This window comes from Sminthopsis crassicaudata, chromosome 5 (genome assembly GCF_048593235.1).
Source record: "Sminthopsis crassicaudata isolate SCR6 chromosome 5, ASM4859323v1, whole genome shotgun sequence".
Lineage (NCBI taxonomy): Eukaryota > Metazoa > Chordata > Mammalia > Dasyuromorphia > Dasyuridae > Sminthopsis > Sminthopsis crassicaudata.
The window spans coordinates 268,237,571-268,262,524 of record NC_133621.1 but is presented as its reverse complement, the minus strand read 5'-3'; the positions used below and the strand labels follow the sequence as shown (position 1 = coordinate 268,262,524).

The window sequence follows — 24,954 nt, the reverse complement described above, 5'->3', positions numbered from 1 at the left end:
TCCACATTCATCATTGTCCGGGTGTAAAAAGCATTTGTTCCCACTGTAGCACAGCGTCTTATGATCTCCTCTAAAGGAGCATCTTTGTCTAATCCCCATATAATTCTTTTGCAAATCTCATTGGCATTTTCCTTAGCCAGATGTCTGGTCATTATTTCTGTAGCTGAATTTTCTCCAATAGTTCTTTTGACAGCAGTTTGCAAACGTCCCACAAAATCTGCAAAAGGTTCATTGGGACCTTGCTGTATTTTAGTGAAAGCCTCTCCACGATCTTTCTGTCCAGGGAGGACACCCCAAGCTTTTATTGCAGCCTTAGCAATTTGTTCATATATTGTCATGGTATAATTAATCTGTTCCGAATTCTCTCCATATTGACCTTCACCAGCTAAGTGCTCAAAAGTGAATTGTGTGTTAACTCCTATTTCCAAATTGCATCTGACTTGAATTTTACATAATTCATGAAATTCCGCAAGCCATAATAAATTTTCTCCAGGTTCCAGACATGTCCTTGCTATGGATTTCCAATCATTCGGGGTTAGGACTTCATAAGACAAACCATCTAGTAACATTTTGACATAAGCTGATGTAGCCCCATAAAGTGTACAACCTTTTTTCAAATCCTTAATTGTATTCAAATCTAAAGGTGCATATCTTCTCCTTTTTTTACCTACAGAGTCAGTATTTTCAATCACAGGATATGCATGTATAAAATCACTTATATCCTGTCCTTCTCTCTTAGCTTTAACCAATGCTTTTTCTAATCTTGTCATAGGCTTAGGCTTCTTCACAGGCAATTCTGTTTGTGTTTCTGCCTCTTCCCCTCTTTCTTCCTCCATCTCTGAAGGTGGGGTTGATGTGGGCCTGTCAATAATCTGTTCTCTAGGCAGGGTTGAAGCTTCTTCAAGAGAATCATACCATAATTCCTCATTTAAATCCTCTTGCTCTAGGGAAAGATCTTGATCTTTCCTTTTTTTCCTCACACTTCCTCCTCTGTTCATTTTTAGAACTTTTCCTTCTCCTACAACTTGCTTGATAGTTTAAGGCTAATTGAACTATGTTGTAGATATAAAATACTTCTGCAGAAATTGAACGAGGCCCATTTTTTGCTTGAAATTCTTTCATTTCATATCCCACTAGCTTCCATTTATCTACATCTATCTTTTCTTCCTCTAAGAACCAAGGGGATGTGCATCTTAATGCAGCCAAGAGTTTAGCAATCTGTACCCAGGTTACAAGTAAACTCTGCTCCTCAATTATCTTGATTATACTCTCTATAGTACCACTCCTGAATGGGGGTGGAGCTGAGGTTACTTCTGGGGCTGGGGATGAGTCGGCTGAGGTCCAGGGATTGAATTTAGCTAACATGTGCCCCATTTCAGCTATAAGAGATTCCTGGTTTAGCCCTTAACAAGTTAAGTTCCTTATTTATCTATTAGCACGCTCACTTAATCTTTAACAAAGTTTCCTCGTTACTCACGGTTCTGGGTCAGAGAGACTGAGATCTAGATCAGAAGCTTTTCCACTGGAATCAGGACCGTGTCTGTCCCTGTTCGGGCGCTAAATTGCGAAGGTCTGGTCTAGCTCCTCTTGTCAGGATAAGCAAATGTCCTTGCCCCACGTGTGGACGCCAATTGTAACGAGCTGTCGTCTCTAGAAGCTGCCGGATTACTCTCTGGGAAGAGAACTGCTGTGTCTACTCAAATCTCTCAGACAGATTCTTCTTCCTGTAATGAACCGTTGTCTCCAGGCAGTTGCTGTTAACTCTTGTCCAAAGAAGTGACTTCCCTTCCTGCAGAGAGCCCCGTCAAGCCTGATGCAATTCAGAGTCTTCTTCTTGTCTCTGGGAGTCCTCTCTTTTATTCTCCCAGAGAATGGGCGTGGGATAATGCAAGGGCTTCTGGGAAGAACCACCCCAGCCAATGAGCTTGCCCCCTCTATCAAGTCAACCTGAGTTCTCACCTTGTAATTGTCCAGAAAACCTCAGTTCTCACTTAGTAATCCTAACACTTCCCTTCTAATCTTGTTTGCATTAGTATTGTTTGTACAGAAACTTTTTAGTTTGATGTAATCAAAATCTTCTATTTTGTGATCAATAATGATCTCTAATTCTCCTTTGGTCATAAATTCCTTCCTCCTCCACAAGTCTGAGAGGTAGATTATCCTCTGTTCCTCTAATCTATTTATGATCTCATTCTTTATGCCTAAATCATGGACCCATTTTGATCTTATCTTGGTATATGGTGTTAAGTGTGGGTCCATATCTAATTTCTGCCATACTAATTTCCAGTTTTCCCAACAGTTTCTTCCGAATAATGAATTTTTGTCCCTAAGGTTGGTATCTTTGGGTTTGTCAAAGATTAGATTGCTGTAGATGTACCGTGTTTTGTCCTTTGTATCTAATCTGTTCCACTGATCTACCGTTCTATTTCTTAGCCAGTACCAAATGGTTTTGGTGACTGCTGCTATATAGTATAGCTTTAGATCAGGTACACTTAGACCACCTTCCTCTGACTTTTTTTTTCATTAGTTCCCTTGCAATTCTCGACCTTTTATTCTTCCATATGAATTTTGTAATTATTTTTTCTAGGTTATTAAAATAGTTTCTTGGGAGTCTGATCGGTATAGCACTAAATAAATAGATTAGTTTGGGGAGTATTGTCATCTTTATTATATTCGCTCGGCCTATCCAAGAGCACTGAATGTCTTTCCAATTATTTAAATCTGACTTTATTTTTGTGGCAAGTGTTTTTTAATTTTTCTCATATAATTCCTGACTATTCTTTGGTAGATGGATTCCCAAATACTTTATACTCTCAACATTTGTTTGGAATGGAATTTCTCTTTGTATCTCTTGCTGTTGCATTTTGTTGGTGATATATAAGAATGCTGAGGATTTATGTGGATTTATTTTGTATCTTGCCACTTTGCTAAAATTCTGAATTATTTCTAATAGCTTTTTAGCAGAGTCTTTGGGGTTCTCTAAGTATACCATCATGTCATCTGCAAAGAGTGATAGTTTGATTTCCTCATTTCCTACTCTAATTTCTTGAATCTTTCTCGGCTCTTATTGCCGAGGCTAGTGTTTCTAGTACTATATTGAATAGTAACGGTGATTTTGGGCAACCTTGTTTCACTCCTGATCTTACTTGGACAGGTTGCAGTTTATTTCTATTGCATATTATGTTTACTGACGGTCTTAAATATATGCTCCTGATTATTCTAAGGAATAATCCATTTATTCCTATACTCTCAAGAGTTTTTAGTAGGAATGGATGTTGGATTTTGTCAAATGCTTTTTCTGCATCTATTGAGATGATCATATGGTTCTTATTAAGTTGATTATTAATATGGTCAATTATACTCATAGTTTTCCTAATATTAAACCAGCCCTGCATTCCTGGTATGAATCCTACCTGATCATAGTGTATTATCCTGGGGATGATTTTCTGAAGTCTTTTTGCTAATATCTTATTTAAGATTTTAGCATCAATATTCATTAAGGAAATTGGTCTATAATTTTCTTTCTCAGTTTTCGATCGACCTGGTTTGGTATCAGTACCATGTCTGTGTCATAAAAGGAGTTTGGTAGGACTCCTTCATTCCCTATTTTTTCAAATAGTTTATATAGCATTGGGGCTAATTGTTCTTTAAATGTTTGGTAGAAATCACATGTAAATCCATCTGGTCCTGGGGATTTTTTCCTGGGGAGTTGATTAATAGCTTGTTCTATTTCTTTTTCTGAAATGGGACTATTTAAGCAATTTATTTCTTCCTATGTTAATCTAGGAAGCGTCAAAAGAGTTGATAAAGGTGTCCTTAAGAAGCCATGTAAATCCGTTGAACAAAATGTGGAAGTCAAACAAAGAAGAGTTGATAAAGGTGTCCTTAAGAAGCCATGTAAATCTGCTGAACAAAATGTGGAAGTCAAACAAAGAAAGAAAGGTAGAGGCTTAATATTCTGGATTTACTAAAAATAGATTATTTGCTTAATTTGTTACATGCCAATCCTCTTAGAATAAGTAAGCAACATAAATAGTAAAATCATGCAATAACAAAATTGATTGTCAGTGTTTAATCTTCTCAGTAGACCAGAATCTACAAGATGTTCTGATTTTCTCCTTTAATCAGTGTAGCAATTTCCACAAAAGCTGAAAGAGACTAGATTAGATTTGTATCTTTATTGTGCCTTAATGGTCTTTGTATTTAATTATTAATTCCTACCTCTTTTTTTTCAAAGTTTAAAATCTTGAGGTATGAATATTCCCATATAAAATCTATATATAAATGATTGTTTCCTTTTTTTCTGTCATTGTAACTTATTATCACTAGCATCCTTGACACATACAATTTTCTGAAACTTTTGTTAAGTTCATCTTTTCACTACTGAATCACTCTCCATTTTGTCATATTCAAACTGTTTCTAGGTTAACTAATTCTTAAAATGAATTTCAAATTAACTCCTGGAATGTGTCTTGTTTTATGTTTCCTTGATTTAATCAGAGTAGCTTCTAGACTTACTGGAAGAATTAGGTGTCATTTACTTTATTTCCATTTTTGCATGAGATAGTCCTGCCAGTGATTTTACAGTTACCATTTATATTTGTTTCTCTCAGTTTTGTTAAATATCATTTTGGTTCTGTCTTTTTGATTTTGTCCTCTTTCTGATTATGTCTTGAGGTTTTGTCTCTGAACTTATGTCAAAAAGTGCTATCATGAATTAACTTTAGAAATCCAGTTAATTATATTTCTTTTTTTGTGTATGTAAATCTATGACTTTTGAAGGATGCATATGGTCTGTGATCTTCATAACCCAAAGCAATTCTGCAATCTCAAAAAATGAACATTTCTTAGTCCCTAATGGGAAGGAAAGCTTTCTTGCTAATCCCTCCTTCACAGTTTCCAGTTGGTCATGTTGTCCATTCTCTAACTTATCTCATTTTTTTCTTCACCTTCCTGACTCCATTTTTTGTTCTCTCCTACTTACTCAGTTAAGTTCTTGTAAACTCAGTTAAGGTTAGTAAGGCCAGCCTCATGTCCTTTGGTTATTGAGAAAATCCATTGATTCTATTTGTTTTTTACTTCTAGCCTAACTAATAAATTGATCATACACACATAAATTTCTTCCAGTTTATATTTCAATGGCAACAATTTTTGCTAAAGTAAATATGTAAATCAATCTTTACAGCTTCCTATGCTTTGCTCATGGGAAACAGCATCTCACAAGAAACTTCAAATCCTGCAGTAGATTGAAATTGCAAAATAATCAGATCCATTCGTAATTAATAAGATTGAATTTTTTTATATTTTATGTCTTATCTCAATATAGATTGAAATAGACAAAATTATATCTGTCATAACTAGCATTACTGTTAATGGGGAGGGGGTGGGAGAATTTCATTCATAGAAGAAAAGTAATTCTAAATAAAATAAAATTTCAATTAAATATTACTTTAGATGTTAAAGGAGAATTGAAACTTAAAGGACTATCCAATGGAGGACAGGAAGATTTCAGTAATAGTGACCAGAAACAGGTATGGAAAAGTGATATTTTTGATATTTTATTTTAGTAAAAGTGCCTTTCATATTAATTTTTCTAGAAGCATATTTTCAAAAGTTAGTGTAATTTTAAATGTATTTATGTCTTATTGAAAAGATTTTCTTTGGAATTATAGGGACTAATATGAAAACTCCAATCCTAGCTATGTAATAACAGTGTGAAGGAACAGTCCCAAAATAGTGCATTTTGTACATTTCTTAAATGACAAAGAAGCTAATTTAAATGATTTGATTATTTCATTGTTTTTGCCTTATTCAACAAAATAATTGTGGTAACAGAATTATCATAGATCTGGATGCGTGTGAAAGAGCATCTTAGTCCTGATTTCTTTCTTATACACAAGCTAAAATTTATTGTCACTGATGGCAAGGAAAGAATCCAGAATGTCAATATCTAGAAATGTATGTCATTTTAGAAAACTATACTAAATTCTATTATTGCTCAAAAATGTTAATGCATGGCATTAAAATGCTATAATAATAATATCTTAGTATTAATAATCGAAGTTATTGTACTTTATCTTAGTCCTAAATAACCAATCCTGTCTATAGTATCCCCCAAAAGTAGTTGATCGCTTTCTGTGACTGAAAAATTACTACCCAAATAAAGCAGCCCACTGTATATTTGAACAGCTCTAATAGTGTGGGATGTTTTCTTCTATTGATCAATAATTTGCCTTTCTATATTGTGCAACAAGGGCTAATGGTTCTGACTTTAAGAATCGAGTTGAAGTAATCAAGACCTGCATTCTAATTGCTAATATTTTGGTGATTTTTATCCTGGAATCATTTAAATCATATTTTCGATAAACTAGACAGCCCCACTTGTTGAGCAGACCTTCCTGTGATATGGCATGGCTGACTTCTGAGATCTCTTGTACTTCCTCTGGACTACACTTTCCCTTATCCTATCTAAGCATAATAATGTGGAATTATGAAGACAGAATCAAGGCCTGTTATGTCTCATGAAGAATATTCTCTTACTTTTGCTGCAAAGATCACATTAGCCCTTTTGATAACCTCATCATTAAACTTATGGCCCATTAGCGAATAATTCTATGTCTTTCTCTGAGAATTTCTATGGAAAATTGTTTTACCCCAGTGTGTACATATGCAGCTGATGTTTAAAAGTCTTATTCCAGTATCTTAAATTTATCCCCTTTGAAATGTTTCTTCTTGTAATTGTAAAGATTTTGTTTTAATCTGTAAAGATCCATTGTAATATCAGTTCTGTGATTTATTTCATCTGTAGCCTTTACTAATCCCATGCCATTTACAATCAACTAATAAGTATTTGATCTATCACTTCATCCTGATTATCAATGTAAAATGTTGAACAGAGTAAATATTGAGGATGAAGCTATCTGTTGCTTTCCAGGGGGATGAGTATTCTTTAGATCTGCCCAATGAAAAAGGCTAAATGTTTCTTTATTACAATTCACATTTTTGTCCTAGTCAACAAAGATCTTGTGAGAAATGTTTTCAAATACTTGTTGAAATCCAGGCACGCTGGGTTTTAACATTCCTGGAACCTAGTCTTCTATTCTCTGCAGTGATGACAATTTTATTGAAGAGGAAACTTAGGAGGGTCTAGTATAACTTCTTTCAATGAACACATCAATTCTTCATTATCCCCCCTTACATCCTTTTATGGGAAATATGGGAAATATAACTGGGGCCAGTATTTCCCAGGAGTCAATACCATTCAGCTTTCCTAAGCCCACAGCAACTCCCTGGTAAACTGTAATTACTCAAAGATTTCAGGTGAGATTCTTCAGTTCAATGTGCTAATTAGCTGGAGGGGCTTATGGTGCTAATTCTAACGGCATAGCTTGATCTCAATCGAGATGGTCTCATGATACCTCATGCTCTAGTCTCCCTGTAATGTCTTCCTTAACAGAAATTAAAAGAGTCCTAAAGCCCATGTTTCAGATGCTTTCTGTAAGATAGAATCTGATCGCGAGTCTTTTTATCATGTTCACTTAGTTGGCACAACCTGCACAATCAAGGGACAAGAGAGGCTGGAAACACAAATCAGGTCATACAGCCTTACCTTCCCACAGCATCTTTCCACAACTAGTTTCCAGTTCACAACCTGGGCCTTCAGTCCTATTTCTTTCTGGCCGACACATTTTGATCATTTGGGTGAATATCTCTGCCCAAGAAACAAGAATGGAAATGACCATTCCAATGTGATATCTTAACAATCAAAAATTATATACCATATAACTTATCCTCATTAACTGATTATAGAACTTCAATCTGAATATTTCCCAAATAGTACCCTACTCATCAACAAGTCAGTGAATTGAATTGAGCCCTTACTTTGACATGAAAAGATTCTATTCTTTCCTCTGTCTTCATTAAAGAGAATAAAGAGAATTCTATCATGAAAAGAGCAATAAAGAACACAACTGCTTTAGAAGGCTTTATGGACCCTAATAATGAATGTCTGTAGTTAGAAGTTCACTGTCAACTTGTTAGGGTTATTGTGGATGAGATTCCTGTCCACATGTAATGCATTCATTTTCTTGATAGATCTGTATATTTAGAATATAGTGAAAATCAGGCAAATAAAGTGTTGCCATCTCATTTAAATCATGGCTTAAAATGTCCAATTTTGGGGAAATGATATTCAAGGTAATTTAAAGTAGGTTATTTTGGTATAAACAGCTAAGAGGCATAGTGGATAGAGTTGCAGGCCTGGAGTCATGAAGATTCATCTTCATGGGTTCAAATATGATTTCAAATAATTGTTAATTATATAACCGCGAAGAAGTTACTTAAACCTTTTTTTGCCCTAGTTTCCTTATGAGTAAAGTGAGCTGGAAGACAAAATGCAAAATATTCACGTCTCTTTGCCAGGAAAACCTCAAATAGAGTCATAAAAAGTCAGAGATAACTGAACAACCATAAAAAAATTAAATGATAGAATATGACTCTGTCATGTAAACAATTTTTAAAATATAATTTATTCCAAAATACCTATAGGTATGCATCATAATTGTGGTTTGTTCCATGTAATTATGGAACTATAATCCCAACTCATCTGAACATTTGAAAAATTGTACTGGATCAGGGAATCAGGTCTTCCTTAACTATTTTAAAGTCATCACTTCCTACTCTATTGGTACCCAATAATTCTGTTGATGTGCTTAAGATATATATCGGAATAATTTCTTATTTCTTTTTCTGAATTATATACAAAAATCATCGGCCTTCTCTTGCCCATTCCTATTCTCTGATTTGTATAGAGACTTTGGACTGGAACCAAACTCAGAAAGGGACAATCTATGCAGGTCTATTTTTTGAAAATACAGTTATTTTACTGTGCATACCCTTTGACCCAGCAGTACTACTACTGGGCTTATATCCCAAAGAAATACTAAAGAGCTGAAAGGGACATGTATGTGCCAAAATGTTTGTGGCAGCTCTTTTTGTTGTAGCTAGAAACTGGAAGATGAATGGAGGTCCATCAGTTGGAGAATGGTTGGGTAAATTGTGGTATATGAAGATTATGGAATATTATTGCTCTGTAAGAAATGACCAGCAGCAGGAATACAGAGAGGCTTCGAGAGACTTACATGAACTAATGCTGAGTGAAATGAGCAGAACCAGAAGATCACTATACACTTCAACAACAATATTGTATGAGGATGTATTCTGAAGGAAGTGGAAATCTTCAACATAAAGAAGATCCAACTTACTTCCAGTTATCAATGATGGACAGAAATAACTACACCCAGAGAAGGAATACTGGGAAGTGAATGTAAATTGTTAGCACTAATGTCTGTCTGCCCAGGTTACATGTACCTTCGGAATCTAATGCTTATTGTGCAACAAGAAAATGGAATTTATTGTATCTAGGTTATATTGTAACATATGTAAAAATGTATGGGATTGCCTGTCATCAGGGGGAGGGAGTAGAGGGAAGGGGGGATAATTTGGAAAAATAAATACAAGGGATAATATTATAAAATATATATAATAAAAAATTTTAAAAAAAAGAAAATACAGTTGTTTTAAATCACATTTATTTTTCTCTCCAACTTAAGTCGTAATTTAGAGTTGCTATTTTTACACTTATTTTGATCTTTGATTTAAAGAAATGTAAAAGTGAGCACTAGAGAAACATATAAAAGTAGTAAAGAATCTTATGAATTAAAAGAGTAATGAGTTTAATTTTTTGTCCCATCCCAACTTTATATTTTACTTGTTTTTTAGATTTGAAACATATCTGTATTATAATTTTGATCATGTAAAATTACCAATGAAAAATAAAATACCTTTTTTGGAAAAAAAAATTGTCCTTTTAGAGCAGGAAAAAAGATTGATATGAAATAGGAAATTTTCCTTTATTTTGATAGGAATTATAGTATGGCACAAACATAATAATTTACCTAATACCTTGGATATAATATCTTGGATAATATCTTGGATAAAATTTACTTTCCAATTTCATTTTTAGGGTAAATTTAAATATTTTTGAAATTTGAAACACAACGATTTGGGACTAACGATTAAGTTTAACTATGGTTTGTCTATTTTTAAATTGATCTTTGTCTTATTTCATTATCCAAGGATAAAGTTACTTTAGAAACAACCTGCATACCAGAAGAAACAGTACCTAAAAAACAAGTTCAGTCTCTTTGTGCTCCATTTTTGAAGAAGGAAATAAGGTCTGAAGGACCAGAATCCAATAGGAAATCTGATAGTGAAACGACTTCAAAAGAAAGTTGTCAAAAAACATGGATTGAGGAGGAAAAGGAATTCAAAAACAATAACTTAATTGATTTTGTGGAAAAGGTAAAACGTAAAGGCCCTCTAAGGGTAAAAGTTCTTCAGACATTTTCAGGGCAAACGGAACAAGATCGGCCATATGCTCTTTCATGCAATTTAGAGATGAATTTCCAAGAAAATATTCTTCAGTGCTCACAAAATAGCACCCTACAATGTAAGAATGACAATGAGCCAGAAATGGAACATACTTGCAAAGTAAATGAAGAGGATATTGCTTATGTTGCGAAAAATAGAAAAAGAGCCGGTTCCAAAATATCTATAAATAAAATGAAGGAAGATACATCATTTGATACAGAAATGGTTGTAAGTCTGCCAAGAAGTATCGGGAATTTGGGACCACATTCAGGAGGTTTCCTGCAATCAAGTGCTCCAGGAAGGCATTTTACTCACTCTGGTGATATAAAATTAATCATCCAGGAAAAAAGCCTGAAATGACTGCAAGAAAATGTAAGGAGAAAAACCAAACATAAAGAAACCTTATTCAAGAATAGTCATCACAATGACAGTAACTCTATAGATGAGCCAAGATGTTTGAAACACTCCCTTCCATATAGGGACAAAATGTCTAAAAACTACCTGGATGCAGAATTAAACCAACATACACAAAGATTGACAATTGAGTTGGAAATAATGCAAACAAAATCCCTGACTTTGGAGAAAGAAAAAATATCACCACAAAAACAGGTAGATTCACCTTCTGTCACTCTACATTCATCCTGTGAAACTGATTTTTCACTTCAAATGCTTGGTATTTGTACAACATGTATTGAAAACTGCATTAAGGAAAATATCCAGAAAGTCTTTTTTATACTTTTTATTTTGATTATCTAAATTGCTCCATCAATTTTCAAAGTATTTGCCATGTAAACAAGAAACTGTCTAAATCAGACATACAAATTGGAATATTAGACTAGGTAACCAAAAGAACAAGGACAAGCCTAAAGACAATTAGGATACAGACCTAAAAGGAACATAATGAACTCAGATTCTCTTTTTTGCAAATCCTTGTAATATTGGATATTTTAAAGACTTTTCCTTTCTATGGGCATTTTTTATTTTCTTAAAATACTGAAAACATAAGCTAAATTTGGGAAATTTCTAACAAAGGTACCTGATACAAATAATACTTTTATGGTAATCTGATACTTCATCTTTATTGATTTTACTAAAGTCATTACATTTTTGCATTTCAAAAGAAAATGAAACACAATTATGCTAATCATCTAAAATCAGTTTTCATAGGGCATTAATATACTATTTCTCTATTTATCCCACTAGTTATAAATTATAGGATTGAGTTTTAAACTTTGATCTTCTACTTTCAAGTTCAATGCTCCTCTTTTTGTATTTAGTTTTTCAAAATATATTTTTATTCACTATAGATATTTGCATAATTGGCTGGCTTTAGATGCTATTGTACTAGCACTGTTAATTCATTGAATTTTATTTTTGAGAAGGAGCATTGGCAGTCATTGAATCAAACACCATTGTCTTATCAATGAGGAAAGGTTAGGCTCAGGGATGTTAGATTGCCTGGCCAAGGTCTCTTGGCTTATCTATACCTTCACATGTCCGTCTTTTCATTATATTTTCACAATAATAGCTGAACATATAACACAGTGTATACAAACCCAAACACATTCAGTTAGAGTTAGATTTAAGTGCTTCTTGTAGTTATGTTAGCCTGGGCAAATCCATCGACCTTACCAGGCAACTGAGACTTGGAGCAGAGGGTGATCTGAATTTATGGAGGGAATTTCCTCACTTGTAGTTACTCATACTGATGAATTCATAGGTCCTGTCCAAAAATAATGAGAATAGTATTTGAATGACTCTCAAATTACAAAGCAATCTCATGTGATCTTCATTACTATTCCTATAAAAGGGTGTGGACAAATAATTGTGGACAAGGCAATAGAAGCTCAGGAAATATAAATGACTTTGCAAAATGGTCAATTGGATTACTTAATGTACAAATCTACAAAATGATAGCATTACACTAATATTATTTTTTCCTATTTTTTTTTCTTTTCTGAAAGATGGTGCTTCTGGAAATACACAGGGAATAGCATCAATTTTCCTTAATATAGCAGTCACAATATCTAAATCTCACTTTAATCGATTTCCTATGCTGTTAATCAAGTTTTTTTTTGTTTTTTTTATTGCTTTGTTTTATTGGTTTACTTTTTGAACTTGATAGTAAGAAATAAGAAATGAGAAATTGAGTGGGAAACAGCCATCATGGGTTTGGAAATAAACTTGATCTATATTTTCATTGTGAGAACATGAGAACATGGTGGAAAAGGGCAAGCATAAATCAGATATTGTATTTCAATCCTGTCTCCTTTTGAAAGGAGAGAGCTGAGAGATCTTGAAAGTAGAATGAGAAAACAAAATGAGATTGTAATTGAGCTGTCATTTTGAAATAGGAGTCCATGTTTCTACTTTCCAACAAAATTTATAAAACCATGACCATTATATATCCAAAATAAAAAGTGAAGATAATATAGAGGATTATATGTATTTCAAAATAAAATTGAAAAATTAAAGGTAATGTGGCATATTTGATAGGGAACTAGTTCAAGTCCCATCTCTGACATATGTAGACAATACTTGTCTTCTAGATTTTGATAACATTGGTAGGGGAAATTTTCTCTTCAGGTAGCTCCTTGTACTAGTACTTGTACGTAAGTAAGCATATAAGTATATATGTATAAAAGTGTGCATATTTACACATGCATACACGCGTGCACACACACATATATGCATTTACACACAAAGACACACAACAATAAAGTAAGAATGATACTAAGCTTTCCTTTTAGATGGAAGGGGAAAAGAAAATGGAAATATTGGAGAGAACAGATGGTGATAAGTTAAGTGAAAGAACAACAACTGGCAAAATTAATAAACAGTTTTCTATGGAGAGCTATCAAAATGGTAAAGATGAGGAAAATAAAATTCCTGGGGAAGAAAGACCAAAAATGAGCATCTCTTCTAAGGAAAATGTAACACCGGTGCACCATGTTTTAAAGGGGTAAGTTTGTCAACATATTTAACTGGAGAATTATTATTAAATATTATCATTTATGGTATATTCAGTTTGCTCTACAAATCTAGATTCAGATTCACTCTGCATCCACTTGTTTTTTGCCAAGAAAGAAATTAAGGTCACATGAATGCATATTATTCTATGGCTGTAAGTATATTTATACTATATTGTTATTATTATTATTATTGTTTTTGTTACATTAGTGTTTATTGAAAGAAGGTAGGTAGGCTTTGATGAGATCCAAAAAATAGCATAGAATGTAATATGCAGGTGGCAAGGAGCAAAGCAATTCAGTTTGGAAACTTTGAAGAGGTATAAATAATAAGTACCAATGAGACATGAAAATAATCTTACAGCTACTCCAAAAATTAAATGTGTTGTCTTACTCATTAGGAAGTTTCCCATCAGAAGAAATATTCAAGAATGAATTAATTTTTAAATGTTATCATGGGCCAAGCATTGGGGATACCAAGGCAGAGAACCTAGATTCTTAAGAAAGGGTTCACACTTTTAATTGCAGACATGCAAATCATTAAAAAGATCCAGTCACCCACCCACTACCATGTAAGATAAGCCTGAGGAGAGAAAAGGTATTGTCCTTTCAGGATGGCAGAATAAAAAAAGGGAATTGACAGAAATGTAAAGAGAAGTACTCACATAGTCCTTGTTGTATAAGTCCTTCTAGTGCTCATATGCCTTCTGGACAGGCTGAGGAAGAGCAAAAGGTAGATAACTTCTACCTGCTGCCCCATCTAGAAAAGTCTTAGGGGACCATAAGGTGATAGATGAGACACAGGAATATGGTAAAGAGGGTTCACAATTCATGTTGGGACTGTATTTACTAGACCACCTCTAAAATTCCAACTGATGAGAGTTGGAATGTGGAAGTGCTCTGGATTGACAGTTAGAAAGTAGAGAATGTTTTTTTAAAAGCCCAGATTTACTTGTATTAACTTGAAAACTAATTTAATAGATTTAAAAATAACTTTAACTAGCTCAATTAATTTCAAGACTAAAAATAAATAAATAAATAAATTAATTAATTAAATAAACATAAATTCAGGAAGACAACAATTTATAATTCTCTTTAAGAGTCACTGAAAAAGGCATCATTCCCTACCTCAATGGCAGTACTTACATATTGTGACTTCAGTTGCATGCAGACAGAAACATATTTACTGTTCTTTGATTAGTGGGACATAACCATATTAGACATATTAGTGAGAAACAGTAAAGCCATGGACAATTGAGAGAAAGTTTCCTTTTCTAAAAATTGTCATCTTTTACTTTTATATAAGCCTCTTTTCCCAAGATCTCACTCCTCAGCCATCTACTGAAACATTCTTCATCCCTACCTCAGTATTGCATGCAGTGTTCCACATTGATAATGCTCCACTTGACATATAAATAGGAAGTGGCACCCTCTCATCTCAAACCTGGACATTATAATTTCACAGTATTCAGTTGTGGTTATTTTATTGTCCTTAATAATTATATTATCGCAGTTATAATTTATATTGTTGTCCTGGTTGTCCTTACTTCATTTTGCATTAATTCATCTAAATATTCTCTTCCTCTTATGTAATTGTTATTTCTCACCATAGAAATGATGTTCTATTACATCAAGAAAGCTTAATTTTTTTTTTTTGCCATTCTTCAGTCAAGGATGCCTCAGCTACTTTATTTGCAGTTATCTGCTACTACAAAAAGTTGTTGCTGTGAATATTTTGGTTTTTAAAACTTTTCTTGACAGTGAGTAAAACTAACTCATTGGGGTATATGTTTAGCAGTTGGAGAGAGAAATAATGGTAAAGTACCAGAGAAATTAGTATTCTTTGGAGAAGTTTGCTGGAAAGGGAAGCAAAAGAGGGTAAGTTTCAAGTGAACATTCTATTTAAGTTCTGTGAAATTTGTGAATAAGATGCTGGAATAAATTGATGTCAAAAATGATTACAAAATGTGCTTTTCCACACTAAATTCCTTCTTTGATACCTTATCAGAGTGGGAAAATGAAGTTACTAAAAGTTACATGTACAGAGGAATAGGTAAGTTTGTGAAGTCATTCGAGTTGAATCAAAGAATAATCTTCCTACCATTGTGATTGTTAGTTGCTCACTGTTTTAACTAGAATGCACAATCTCTCTATCTCTCTGTCTCTGTGTCTCTCTTTCACACACAAACACACACACACACACACACACACACATACATACACACACAGAGGAATGCATTAATTCTTTAGGCAGCCCATTCCTTTTTTAAATAAGTCTTAGTTGTTTGGAAGTTGGTTGCTTTTTGTGTTCTTTGTTTTTCATGTGTTGATCCCAAATTTGTTTATCTGTGCCTAGTCCTAGCTTTTAGAGGGTCAATTAAACATTATGTTTTATTGTACATTTGATCACAAATACTACTTCTCATCATGCCAGTTCTTCCTCTTCTCTTACTTATGGTAAACATCTGCAGCAAACATCATCAGTTGCCATTTTTTTCACCATCCTGATTTCTCCTCTGGAAATATTCTCAGTGCTAATTGTCTTTTCTAAAGTATATCACCCAGGAATGAATATCTTCCTCAAACAGGTTCTGATCAGGGCATAGTATATGGAAAGAATCACTTCCCTCCTCCTGGATTCTATGAATACTTAGAATTCCACCTACAATCACATTAAGACTTTCTTTTGGTATTGTTGGCACATATCAAGCCTGCTTTGATAACTCCCTGATATTTTGCACACAAATTGTGTAATCGCAAGGATCTGCTTTTATGCGGCTGAAGTTTTCTTAGCCCAAATATAGGCAGGAAATGGGAACCATTGTAGGTGAAGAAAAGGTTGGTTAAGAAGCACATATTCCTAGACTAGAGAAGCACATATCTGACTAGAATGGGCCTTGTATTTTTGAGGAGTGTGAGAAACTTTGTTGGATTAAGACTGTACGCCTGAAGATGAAGAAGCTTCACAGGTACACAGTGCAATTTAATGCACTACTAAAGAAGGGGGACCATTAAAAGTTTCTGTTCTAGGGAATGATAAGATCAGCATCTTAGTTAAGGAAACTTAGTCTGGAAGTAAAATGTCACATATTTTAAAATAGAAAAAAATATGTCTCCCACTGTTTTCTTAGAAGTTTTCAATAAAGAATTATTTAAAGATCAACTTATGGTTGGTTTTTGCTTCTTGTTTTTGTTTTTTTTTTTTTTTTTGTTTTTTCCCTGCAATTCTTCATCTGGTATCCTACTCCATAGTCGTGATGAGAGCACCTTAAATAAGACAAATAAATCCTTATGCATTAAGGTAAACTAGTACTGGACAAAACTCATAGAAAAAATATTAGCAATGTGTGCTTTTTCTCATTGTAGAAGACTGTTGTCCTGATGTCCTTTGTTTCTGCCAGTTGAATGTTCTTTCTAAGTATTCTTTTGGTATGGGACATGCACTGAAGGAATGACAGGAAAGCTAATTATTCCTGGCAAAGCTAGAGGGCCCAGACTTCCCTTAAATATGCTCATGCTACATTACTTGCCACTGTTTGGTGGTTGAAATTCTCCTTTTCTCAGTTATTATGAACCTGCCCCAGTGATAATACACTTTAATTGACTCATTGTGGTGACAGGGCACAGCAGAATTGACATGGGTCTATGAAAAGTATATCTTCACCATACATACCCAAGCATTAGTAATAATCCCAGTCTTGTAGTGAGAAGATTAAGGCTCAAGTCTTCAGTCTCCTAATGTTCTAGCATGGATTGAGAACTGGAAGGCAGTGCAGGGGTCATGTAGTCCAGGCTCCTAAGCGGTTTAGTCTCAGTCATACCAGTGAAAAAGAGGAAGAGTTGGGGTTTGAACTCCAGATTCAATTCACTTTCCACTGCACCACAAGGCCAATGTTAGCGGTAGACTCTAGGACATATCACACACACATTTGTAAAATAGGGATTGTTGTAAGGAAATTTCTTGTGCTATAGAAACATGAACTGTCATTATTCATCCAATGAATATATTATGTTTCTTGTGCATGAGTATTCTGCTTTTATTGCTTTTATTACAATAGCCTTCCCTATCTGGACTTAACAGTAGATATAGGGACAATGATGGGGGATATGGCTGGGTATATACTCTATTCAACTTACATTATTGTTAATGCAACAGTTGATTAAAATCACTGGAAAGAGAGAGAAGCCATTTTCTTCATCTACACTTTAACCATAATTTACTTCTTTCGAACTTAGTTTTCTCCCTCTAATTTGTAGGACATATCTTGTTATTTTTTAAACATCTAGAAAGAGCCAGTCATTTTTTCACAGCATTTGTGTCTTTAAAGTTTATAATTTTATATAATCACATTTAAGCTTCATACTCGAGTATTAAAGAGAATTTGTGGATAGTGTTATCAGCAGGAGTACTTTCTCCAGAGGGGAATATCATGGTTTTCTGAGTAGTTTCCACATGCTTTATTCCACAAGGTGTCCACTAATATCCTGGTATAACTTGTTTAAAAAGCATTAGTTACATAAAATGTGAAGAGCCTTATGCTAGGCTCTGGGAAAAACAAAACGGTGAATGAGATTAATATCTGACCTCTATATTTCAATATAATAAAAAGAAGCCAAGGTACATATAATTTGAATGACCAACATATGATTATATTGATTACCATGCTTAATATTTTATAAAACTTAGAATAGAGTACAAGGTACTAGGCATAGTATTTTTGGAAGAATCATTTTATACTGACAGTCATAGTTTTCTGCTCATATTCTTGTCCTTTTAGAATCTTGATGACAAGCAGTTTGGGACAAACAATTGACTAAATAATTCATTAGTATTCTATTGCAAGTTAAGATTTTCTGACTCACCTTTATTTTGAGAGTATTCTCAACTAGTTATTAATTTTTAAATCAATTTAAATAAATTAATTTAATAAATTTAATAATAAATTTTAATAAAACATTCAGATGTTAATTCAGAATTTTTTTATTTCTTTTAAAAACTTTTTGACAGAAGGAACAATAGAGGTATAGAAATATGATGGAATAATATTATAATGACAACAATATGGTAAAGACAATTTTGAAATAATTAGGAACTCATCACTCTTGCCACCATAATGAGCCACCATAATTTCAGATGACAAATGATGAAACGTGCTACTCACCTAGATAGCTAAGGGATTCAAAGTATAGAAGGAGACAGATTTCTTTTTGGGGGGACACAGACAATGCAAAAATTTGTCGTTTTACTATGAATATTTGTAATGGATTATTTGTTATTCCCAGTTGTAAAGGGTTCCGATAGAAGGGTGAAAAAGTAGATTTTGAGCAATTAAAATATAAACATTTTTTAAAAAAAATTTACAAAGCACATCAAAAATACTTTTCAAGAGGCAAAAATAGGCATTTATTAAAAATTATGGCTATAAGATTAAATAGAAACATGAAAAATCATATGATTTTGAAATAAAAATGTATTGAAAATCAAATAATTACAATGACACACTTTTATTTATATTTATAGTAAAGTAAATTATTTGTCTTTTAGGCATGCCAAGAGAACATTCAATGAAAATAATAAGGTATTGTAAAAACTGCTAAAATAGATCTTAATTTAGAAAATGATACTATTTTCAATGAACAAATAGGATCCCTCTTCTGCATTTTGAAGCACAGGAATATTTAATCATAAAAAGGATATGTTTGGAAACAATCTTTAAGTGAACGTGTCCATTGTGAATGCCAGAAAACTAATTATATTTCTGGCTTTTCTTTCATTTCCCCCATAGATAAAATGAAGATTATTTGCTATCTGTAAGAGATATCTGGAAGGGTCCATAAGAGAGGCCAGGCAAGCACAGTTAGGATATAACCCAGGCCTATGGCCTGGAGATGCCCTGACATGAATGGCTATGGCTACATAGGGACTACCTTCCTGGGTGGCATGTCCCGCCTCTGCGGGAACCCTGAACACTCTAAAATTGCATCAGGAATGGGAAGTTTCTCCATCTCTGACTGGCTGTGCCTATGACCTCAGGGATCTGATATAGGCTCAATGGGGGAGGAACCCAACCCTTTTCAACTGGAGCTCTGCCAAGCAGAAGGAGCTAAGAGAGTGCAGGAAGTCTTAGAGTAGGATGTAAACCATGTGAGTAAAGTTCTTAAGCTTGCCTGAATAAACTCCCGGGTGCTCTGTTGTACCTCCACTGCATCCATGTGAGATAGCAGACAGAGGATTTCTGAAGGCTTCAGGAAGAGCTAAGCTTGATATTAATGTTTACCAGAGATTTCTCTGACAGCCTGGGAATTAGGAGAGACTAGCAATAGCAAATGCAATTATAGCATGTTGCAGATATCGTGACTAATTTGTGTAACTCCTCATGAGATTGCTAAATCAGCTTCTAGGTAGAGATGTGGCTTAGTGAATAATCAAGATCACCTGAATTTGAATCTGTTCCTGGGCTCTTCAGTAACTATATAATTATGGACAAATCACCTAACCTCTATTATAGCCTGTTTACTCATTTGTAAAATAATTATGTGTAGTGCTTTTCTCAAGAAATTTTTGTGAGGATAGCTGCTGTGAAAAGCTATAGACATATAGAAAAACTATAGAAATGTTAGCCATTGCTATCGTTTTCAAGTTTGTTTTACAATAATTTTACATAAACTTATTACCTTAACTTTATGTCTTCTATAGGATAAAGGAGAGATGTCTGCAGATACTCTTGATGACATCACTGAATCACTTGAAACAGATACAGTGAATTCTAATTTACCTCCCTCAATTTATACCAAGGGTAAGAATTGTTTTAAATTTTCTAATGGAATACCGGTGTTAAACAGAAACTAAGTCTGCACTTATATCCAAGAAGATAACACGAGTTCTATTCCACTGACCCATAGTAGAGTAGAGGTAACTTTGTGTTCTCTGGGAGGCTCTGGCATTGGCGTCTAATGTGTAATGTCTGGCAGAGTTTGCCAAGCTAAAAAGGATCATTTTGGCTTCAGGGTGATGATTTTTCAGCTACAGAAGTTCTCATAGAGGAGTTATTATGTGTTTCAGTGCCAAAAGAATTATGTACCTACTGTGTGCCAAATACACAAATTTTAGAAAAACAAAATCCTTGTCCTCAGAGAGTGTGCAATGTACTAGGCAGAAAGAGCTTACATAAATAACTCTAATGGGAAAAATAAACAAATAATATATACTAACAAGTAAATAAAAAGTATAGTCATAATTATATGTGAGGTATAAAGTGGGAAAGAATGTCAGCTAGCAAGAATAAAAACAACTTTCTGAAGGTTTTAAAAATGAATATGAATTCATTAGGTCGTGGGAGTCCAGGAGAACTGGAATGAAAATCTCAAACATGGAAACTGTGAGCAAGGAGAAACGAAAATAACACTGAAAATCCAGTTTTACAAGACAGTATATAGCAAAAAGAAGTAAATATGAAAAGATAGGTATTAGGAATGTAGGACGATTAGTTTTGTGTGTATAAACAAATCACTTAATATTGGAGCTTCATTTTCTTAATCTGTAAAAGACTAACTTCACAGGATAATTTCAGAGAAATTATTTTGAAACCTATATGTGCTATATTATTTAATGTTTATTATACATACTGAATGCCAGCATACAGTATATGAATTTTACCTTGTTGATAATAGAAAAGCATTGAAGAAATTGACATTAGGTGATTAAAGTGATCTCGTTCATGGAAACAATGGGTAAAATAGTAGAATCTTTCTCTACGTGACCAAAAGTCGTAAGAATGTTACAGATTTTCTGCCTAGTTTTTATAATTCTTCTATCAGCATGTCATACAGGATATTGCACTAGACATGTTATCATGAATATTTAAGTACAAATTCTGCCTTATCTACCTATTAACTGTGAATCGCACCAAGTTCTCTAGCTTGTCTGTGATGGTTTCTTCTTTTGCTTTAAATCTTGCATCTTATGGAAGTGGATATCTTCAACAGCGAAAATAGCTAATCCAATTCCAATTGATCAGTGATGGACAGAATCAGCTACACACAGAAAAGGAACACTGGGAAATGATTGTAAACTATTAGCATTTTTTTTTCTTTTTCTCCCCAGATTATTTTACCTTCCGAATCCAATTCTTCCTTTGCAACAATAACAACAAAATTCAGTTCTGAACATATATATATATGTATATATATGTTGTACCTAGGATATACTATAACATATTTAATATGTATTGGAATGCCTGCCATCTAGGGGAGGGGGTGGAGGGAAGGAGGGGAAAAATTTGGAACAGAAGGGAGTACAAGGGATAATGTTGTAAAAAATTACCTATGCATATGTACTGTAAAAAAGTTATAATTATAAAATTAATTTTTAAAATGACAAAAAATATTGCATATTAGATTTCCCCTACTGTCAATGTCAACTTCGGTACACATTACAAGCAGAGCCCAGAACAACATTGTTCTCCCCTACATCCTTGCTGTTTTAGTTCTGTTGAACAGTGAATCATATGAAGAATTGAATGTTGCCATGGAAAACCCAATAAACAAGTCTGTTAAATCTGGAACTTGATATGACCCATTTTTCTAATTCTGGATTTGGTCTAAATTTTTAAAAAATTTTCTTCTGGTATTTCAGTTAAATGTTGGTTAAAGTTACCAGAACTCTGGCTAAGGAATAAATGAGGGAAGGATTTTACTGTATATGAATGATTTATATTATAAACTTCTAAAGGACAAGCAGTGTTTACATGTAACTATTTGAGGTAAAACACATTTATGATATTTTAAAAGTAATTTAGCATATTTTAATTCATAATCATAAATTACAATTTAATTATATAATGTATTTTATTCATCTTATTGTTGCCATTCACAGTATACATCAGGAAGTTTAATTTTCCCACATATTTTCTTATATAAAGAGGAATCCTGAGGTTTCAAATAGTGTTTTTTTTAAATAAAATAATGTGTAACCTAAGAGATTCTGTTTAGCTGTCTACAATAACCCAAAGGAGGTTACTTTAAATTCAGTTTAAATTTATTGACAAAATGATATTTTGATATAATCTTAGGATACATATGTGGAGACTGTTTTATCAGTGCCAAAGAATCTGCATTCTAAATATTCTCCTACTGCCCCACAGATTTTAAAATCCTAATATGTTTCTTTACTTGTGTTTTTCTCTATACAGATTCAGATTACATTTGGGAAAAAAAGAAAGTACTTCCTATATATGAACCAGCAGTAGAATTTAAAAATTCAAAATGGACCCAAGTCAGAAGAAAAGTTAAGCTTTTAGAAAAGATGATTATTGGACTACGGGAAGAATTGTCAGAGAGAATGGAAACTAAATACCAGTTAAAGAATCGAAAAGCAGAATGTGATAGAAAACTCTATAGAAGCAGGTATGGATGGCATAAGTTTAAATCAAGGTTTGAAAGCATTACACTTACAATGAAACATTGTGACAGAAAATTTGAGGTTAAGAAATGAAAAATGAAAATTCTTTAAAATAATGTAATGAGCCCTACAATGAATCCCTTTAACTTAATGTGGTATAATCCATCTTCCTGTTTGGAATACTTTCCAATAGGTTTCCACCCTTATTTCATCATGTTATTTTTGAAGCACAGATTGCCCCTAATCAACATATATTTAACAAGTATCTTGTGTGCACCAAGCACTGTTGTGGGCACTGAGGCTCAAAGACAAAAATAAAGTGCCACGGGGAATTTTACAATCCATACAAGAATATAGGATGTAAATACAAATGTAAACACAATAAAGTCGCAGAAATCTGGAGCAGGAAGCAGGGCCTGGTTTTCAAAGGAAAGGAGTAGCAGCAACTTCATGTAGAAGAAGGTAGGGAAACAGAATTTCAAAAGAATTTCAAAAGAAACAAGAAATTCTAATGGAGGGGGAGGTTAGAAAAGCAACAGTGCACTCCAGGCTGAGAAGACACGCTTCACAAAGATGTGGCTTTGGGAAAGAAGAGTTTTGTGTTGTCCTGTGTAGAAGTAAAAGAAGGACACTTTGACTGGATTGTAGACTGCAAGAAGGGGAGTAATGTATAATAAAGTTAGGAAGGTAGTTTCTGTTTCTGATATGCTATAAATATCTGCATATTCAAATTCCTCTGCAAATGTCCTAGTGCCCTGTTATATGCAGAATACTTTGTGAAACTTTAGGGCAGATAAGAGAAAAATATGACCTGGCCTGAGCTGTCAAGGAGCTTACACCCTTGGAAATGGTACTGTTTCTCTTGGTTATCTCATCAGCTCCTCATGAGTTCCTTTAATACCCTTGTGGAGGAATGGTTTCCACAGTGATATATACTCAGTGGTAGTCTTTCTCTTGAGCCCCTTCCATACGTCAGTAAGGTTTTTTGGACATCTCAAATGGGATGTGCCATATGCATCTTGGCCTTAACAGAATTATCTTTTCTCCCTAAGCCCTCTTCTCTTCTGAATGTCTCTATAATCAGTGACAGCACCTCCCCCGATTCACCTAGGACTGCAACCTTAATAACAGCCTTATCTTCTCTTTTTGGTAATGACAAATTTTCTGCTTTTTGAGCATCTCTCATAACGTGCATTTCTGTCTAATAACAATCATCAGTACAATGCAGGCATTCTTTGCATCTTGCTTATATTATTGCACTTGCCTTTCTCTTTCTTTCTCTGAATAAAGACCTTCCACACACTAATCCATTCTTCAAAGAAGCCAAAGTGATTTTCCTCAAGCATAAATGTTACCATGTCATTACTCATTCTCTTCTAGGAGTATTGGCACCCTATCATCTCCAAGATCAAATAAAAATCCCTTTTCTTGCCTCTGAAAGGCCATTATAACTAGCCCTTTCCTGCTTTTCCAGATTTTTAAAAAATTATACCTTTTTAATGGGGAAATCAAACTATCACTTTTTGCAGATGATATGATGGTATACTTAGAAAACCCCAAAGACTGCTAAAAAGCTATTAGAAATAATTCATAACTTTAGCAAAGTTGCAGGATACAAAATAAATCCACATAAATCCTCAGCAGTTTTATACATTACCAACACAATCCAACAGCAAGAGATACAAAGAGAAATTACATTCCAAATAACGGTCCATAGTATAAAATATTTGGCAATATATCTACCAAAGGAAAGTCAGGAATTGTATGAGCAAAATTACAATACTCTTGTCACAAAAATAAAGTCAGATTTAAATAATTGGAAAGACATTAAGTGTTTTTGGATAGGCTGAGCAAATATAATTAAGTTGACAATACTCCCTAAACTAATAGTGCAATACCAATTAGACTCCCAAGAAACTATTTTAATGACCTAGAAAAAGTACCGACATAATTCATATGGAAGAACAAAAGGCCGGAAATTTCAAGGGAATTAATGAAAAAAAAATGAAGGTGGCCTAGCTGTACCTGATCTAGAACTATATTATAAAGCAGCAGTCACCAAAACCATTTGTTATTGGCTAAGAAATAACTAATAATAAGACTAGTTGATCAGTGGAATAGGTTAGGCTCACAGGACAAGATAGTGAATAAAAA

The 24,954-nt window shown here is 33.7% G+C and overlaps 1 protein-coding gene and 1 long non-coding RNA gene across 10 annotated transcripts in view; one reads left to right on the top strand and one right to left on the bottom strand.

Moving 5' to 3' along the window:
* LOC141544603 (uncharacterized) overlaps positions 1-24,954 on the top strand; it is a 133,254-nt gene that overhangs the window by 52,960 nt on the left and 55,340 nt on the right. For all 6 annotated transcript variants that reach the window (XR_012482684.1, XR_012482686.1, XR_012482687.1 and 3 more), the window contains 6 exons: positions 3,787-3,942; positions 5,455-5,531; positions 13,182-13,393; positions 18,946-18,979; positions 20,098-20,197; positions 22,592-22,805. Coding sequence is in view for 1 of the 6 variants with exons in the window: in XM_074270983.1 (XP_074127084.1) it covers positions 3,787-3,942; positions 5,455-5,531; positions 13,182-13,393; positions 18,946-18,979; positions 20,098-20,197; positions 22,592-22,805 (793 nt within the window). In the remaining 5 variants the exon portion in view is untranslated. The remainder of the gene's footprint in view (positions 1-3,786; positions 3,943-5,454; positions 5,532-13,181; positions 13,394-18,945; positions 18,980-20,097; positions 20,198-22,591; positions 22,806-24,954) is intronic.
* Positions 3,730-24,954, bottom strand: part of LOC141544605 (uncharacterized) — an 82,488-nt gene continuing 61,263 nt past the window's right edge. For 2 of the 4 annotated variants that reach the window (XR_012482691.1, XR_012482689.1), the window contains exons 3-6: positions 17,074-17,307; positions 12,064-12,154; positions 7,610-7,711; positions 3,730-3,903 (exon numbers count right to left, since the gene is read on the bottom strand). This is a non-coding gene — a long non-coding RNA (uncharacterized LOC141544605). Of the gene's footprint in view, positions 3,907-7,609; positions 7,712-12,063; positions 12,155-17,073; positions 17,308-24,954 lie in introns of all 4 variants that reach the window. The other 2 variants (XR_012482692.1, XR_012482690.1) reach the window with 2 other exon arrangements.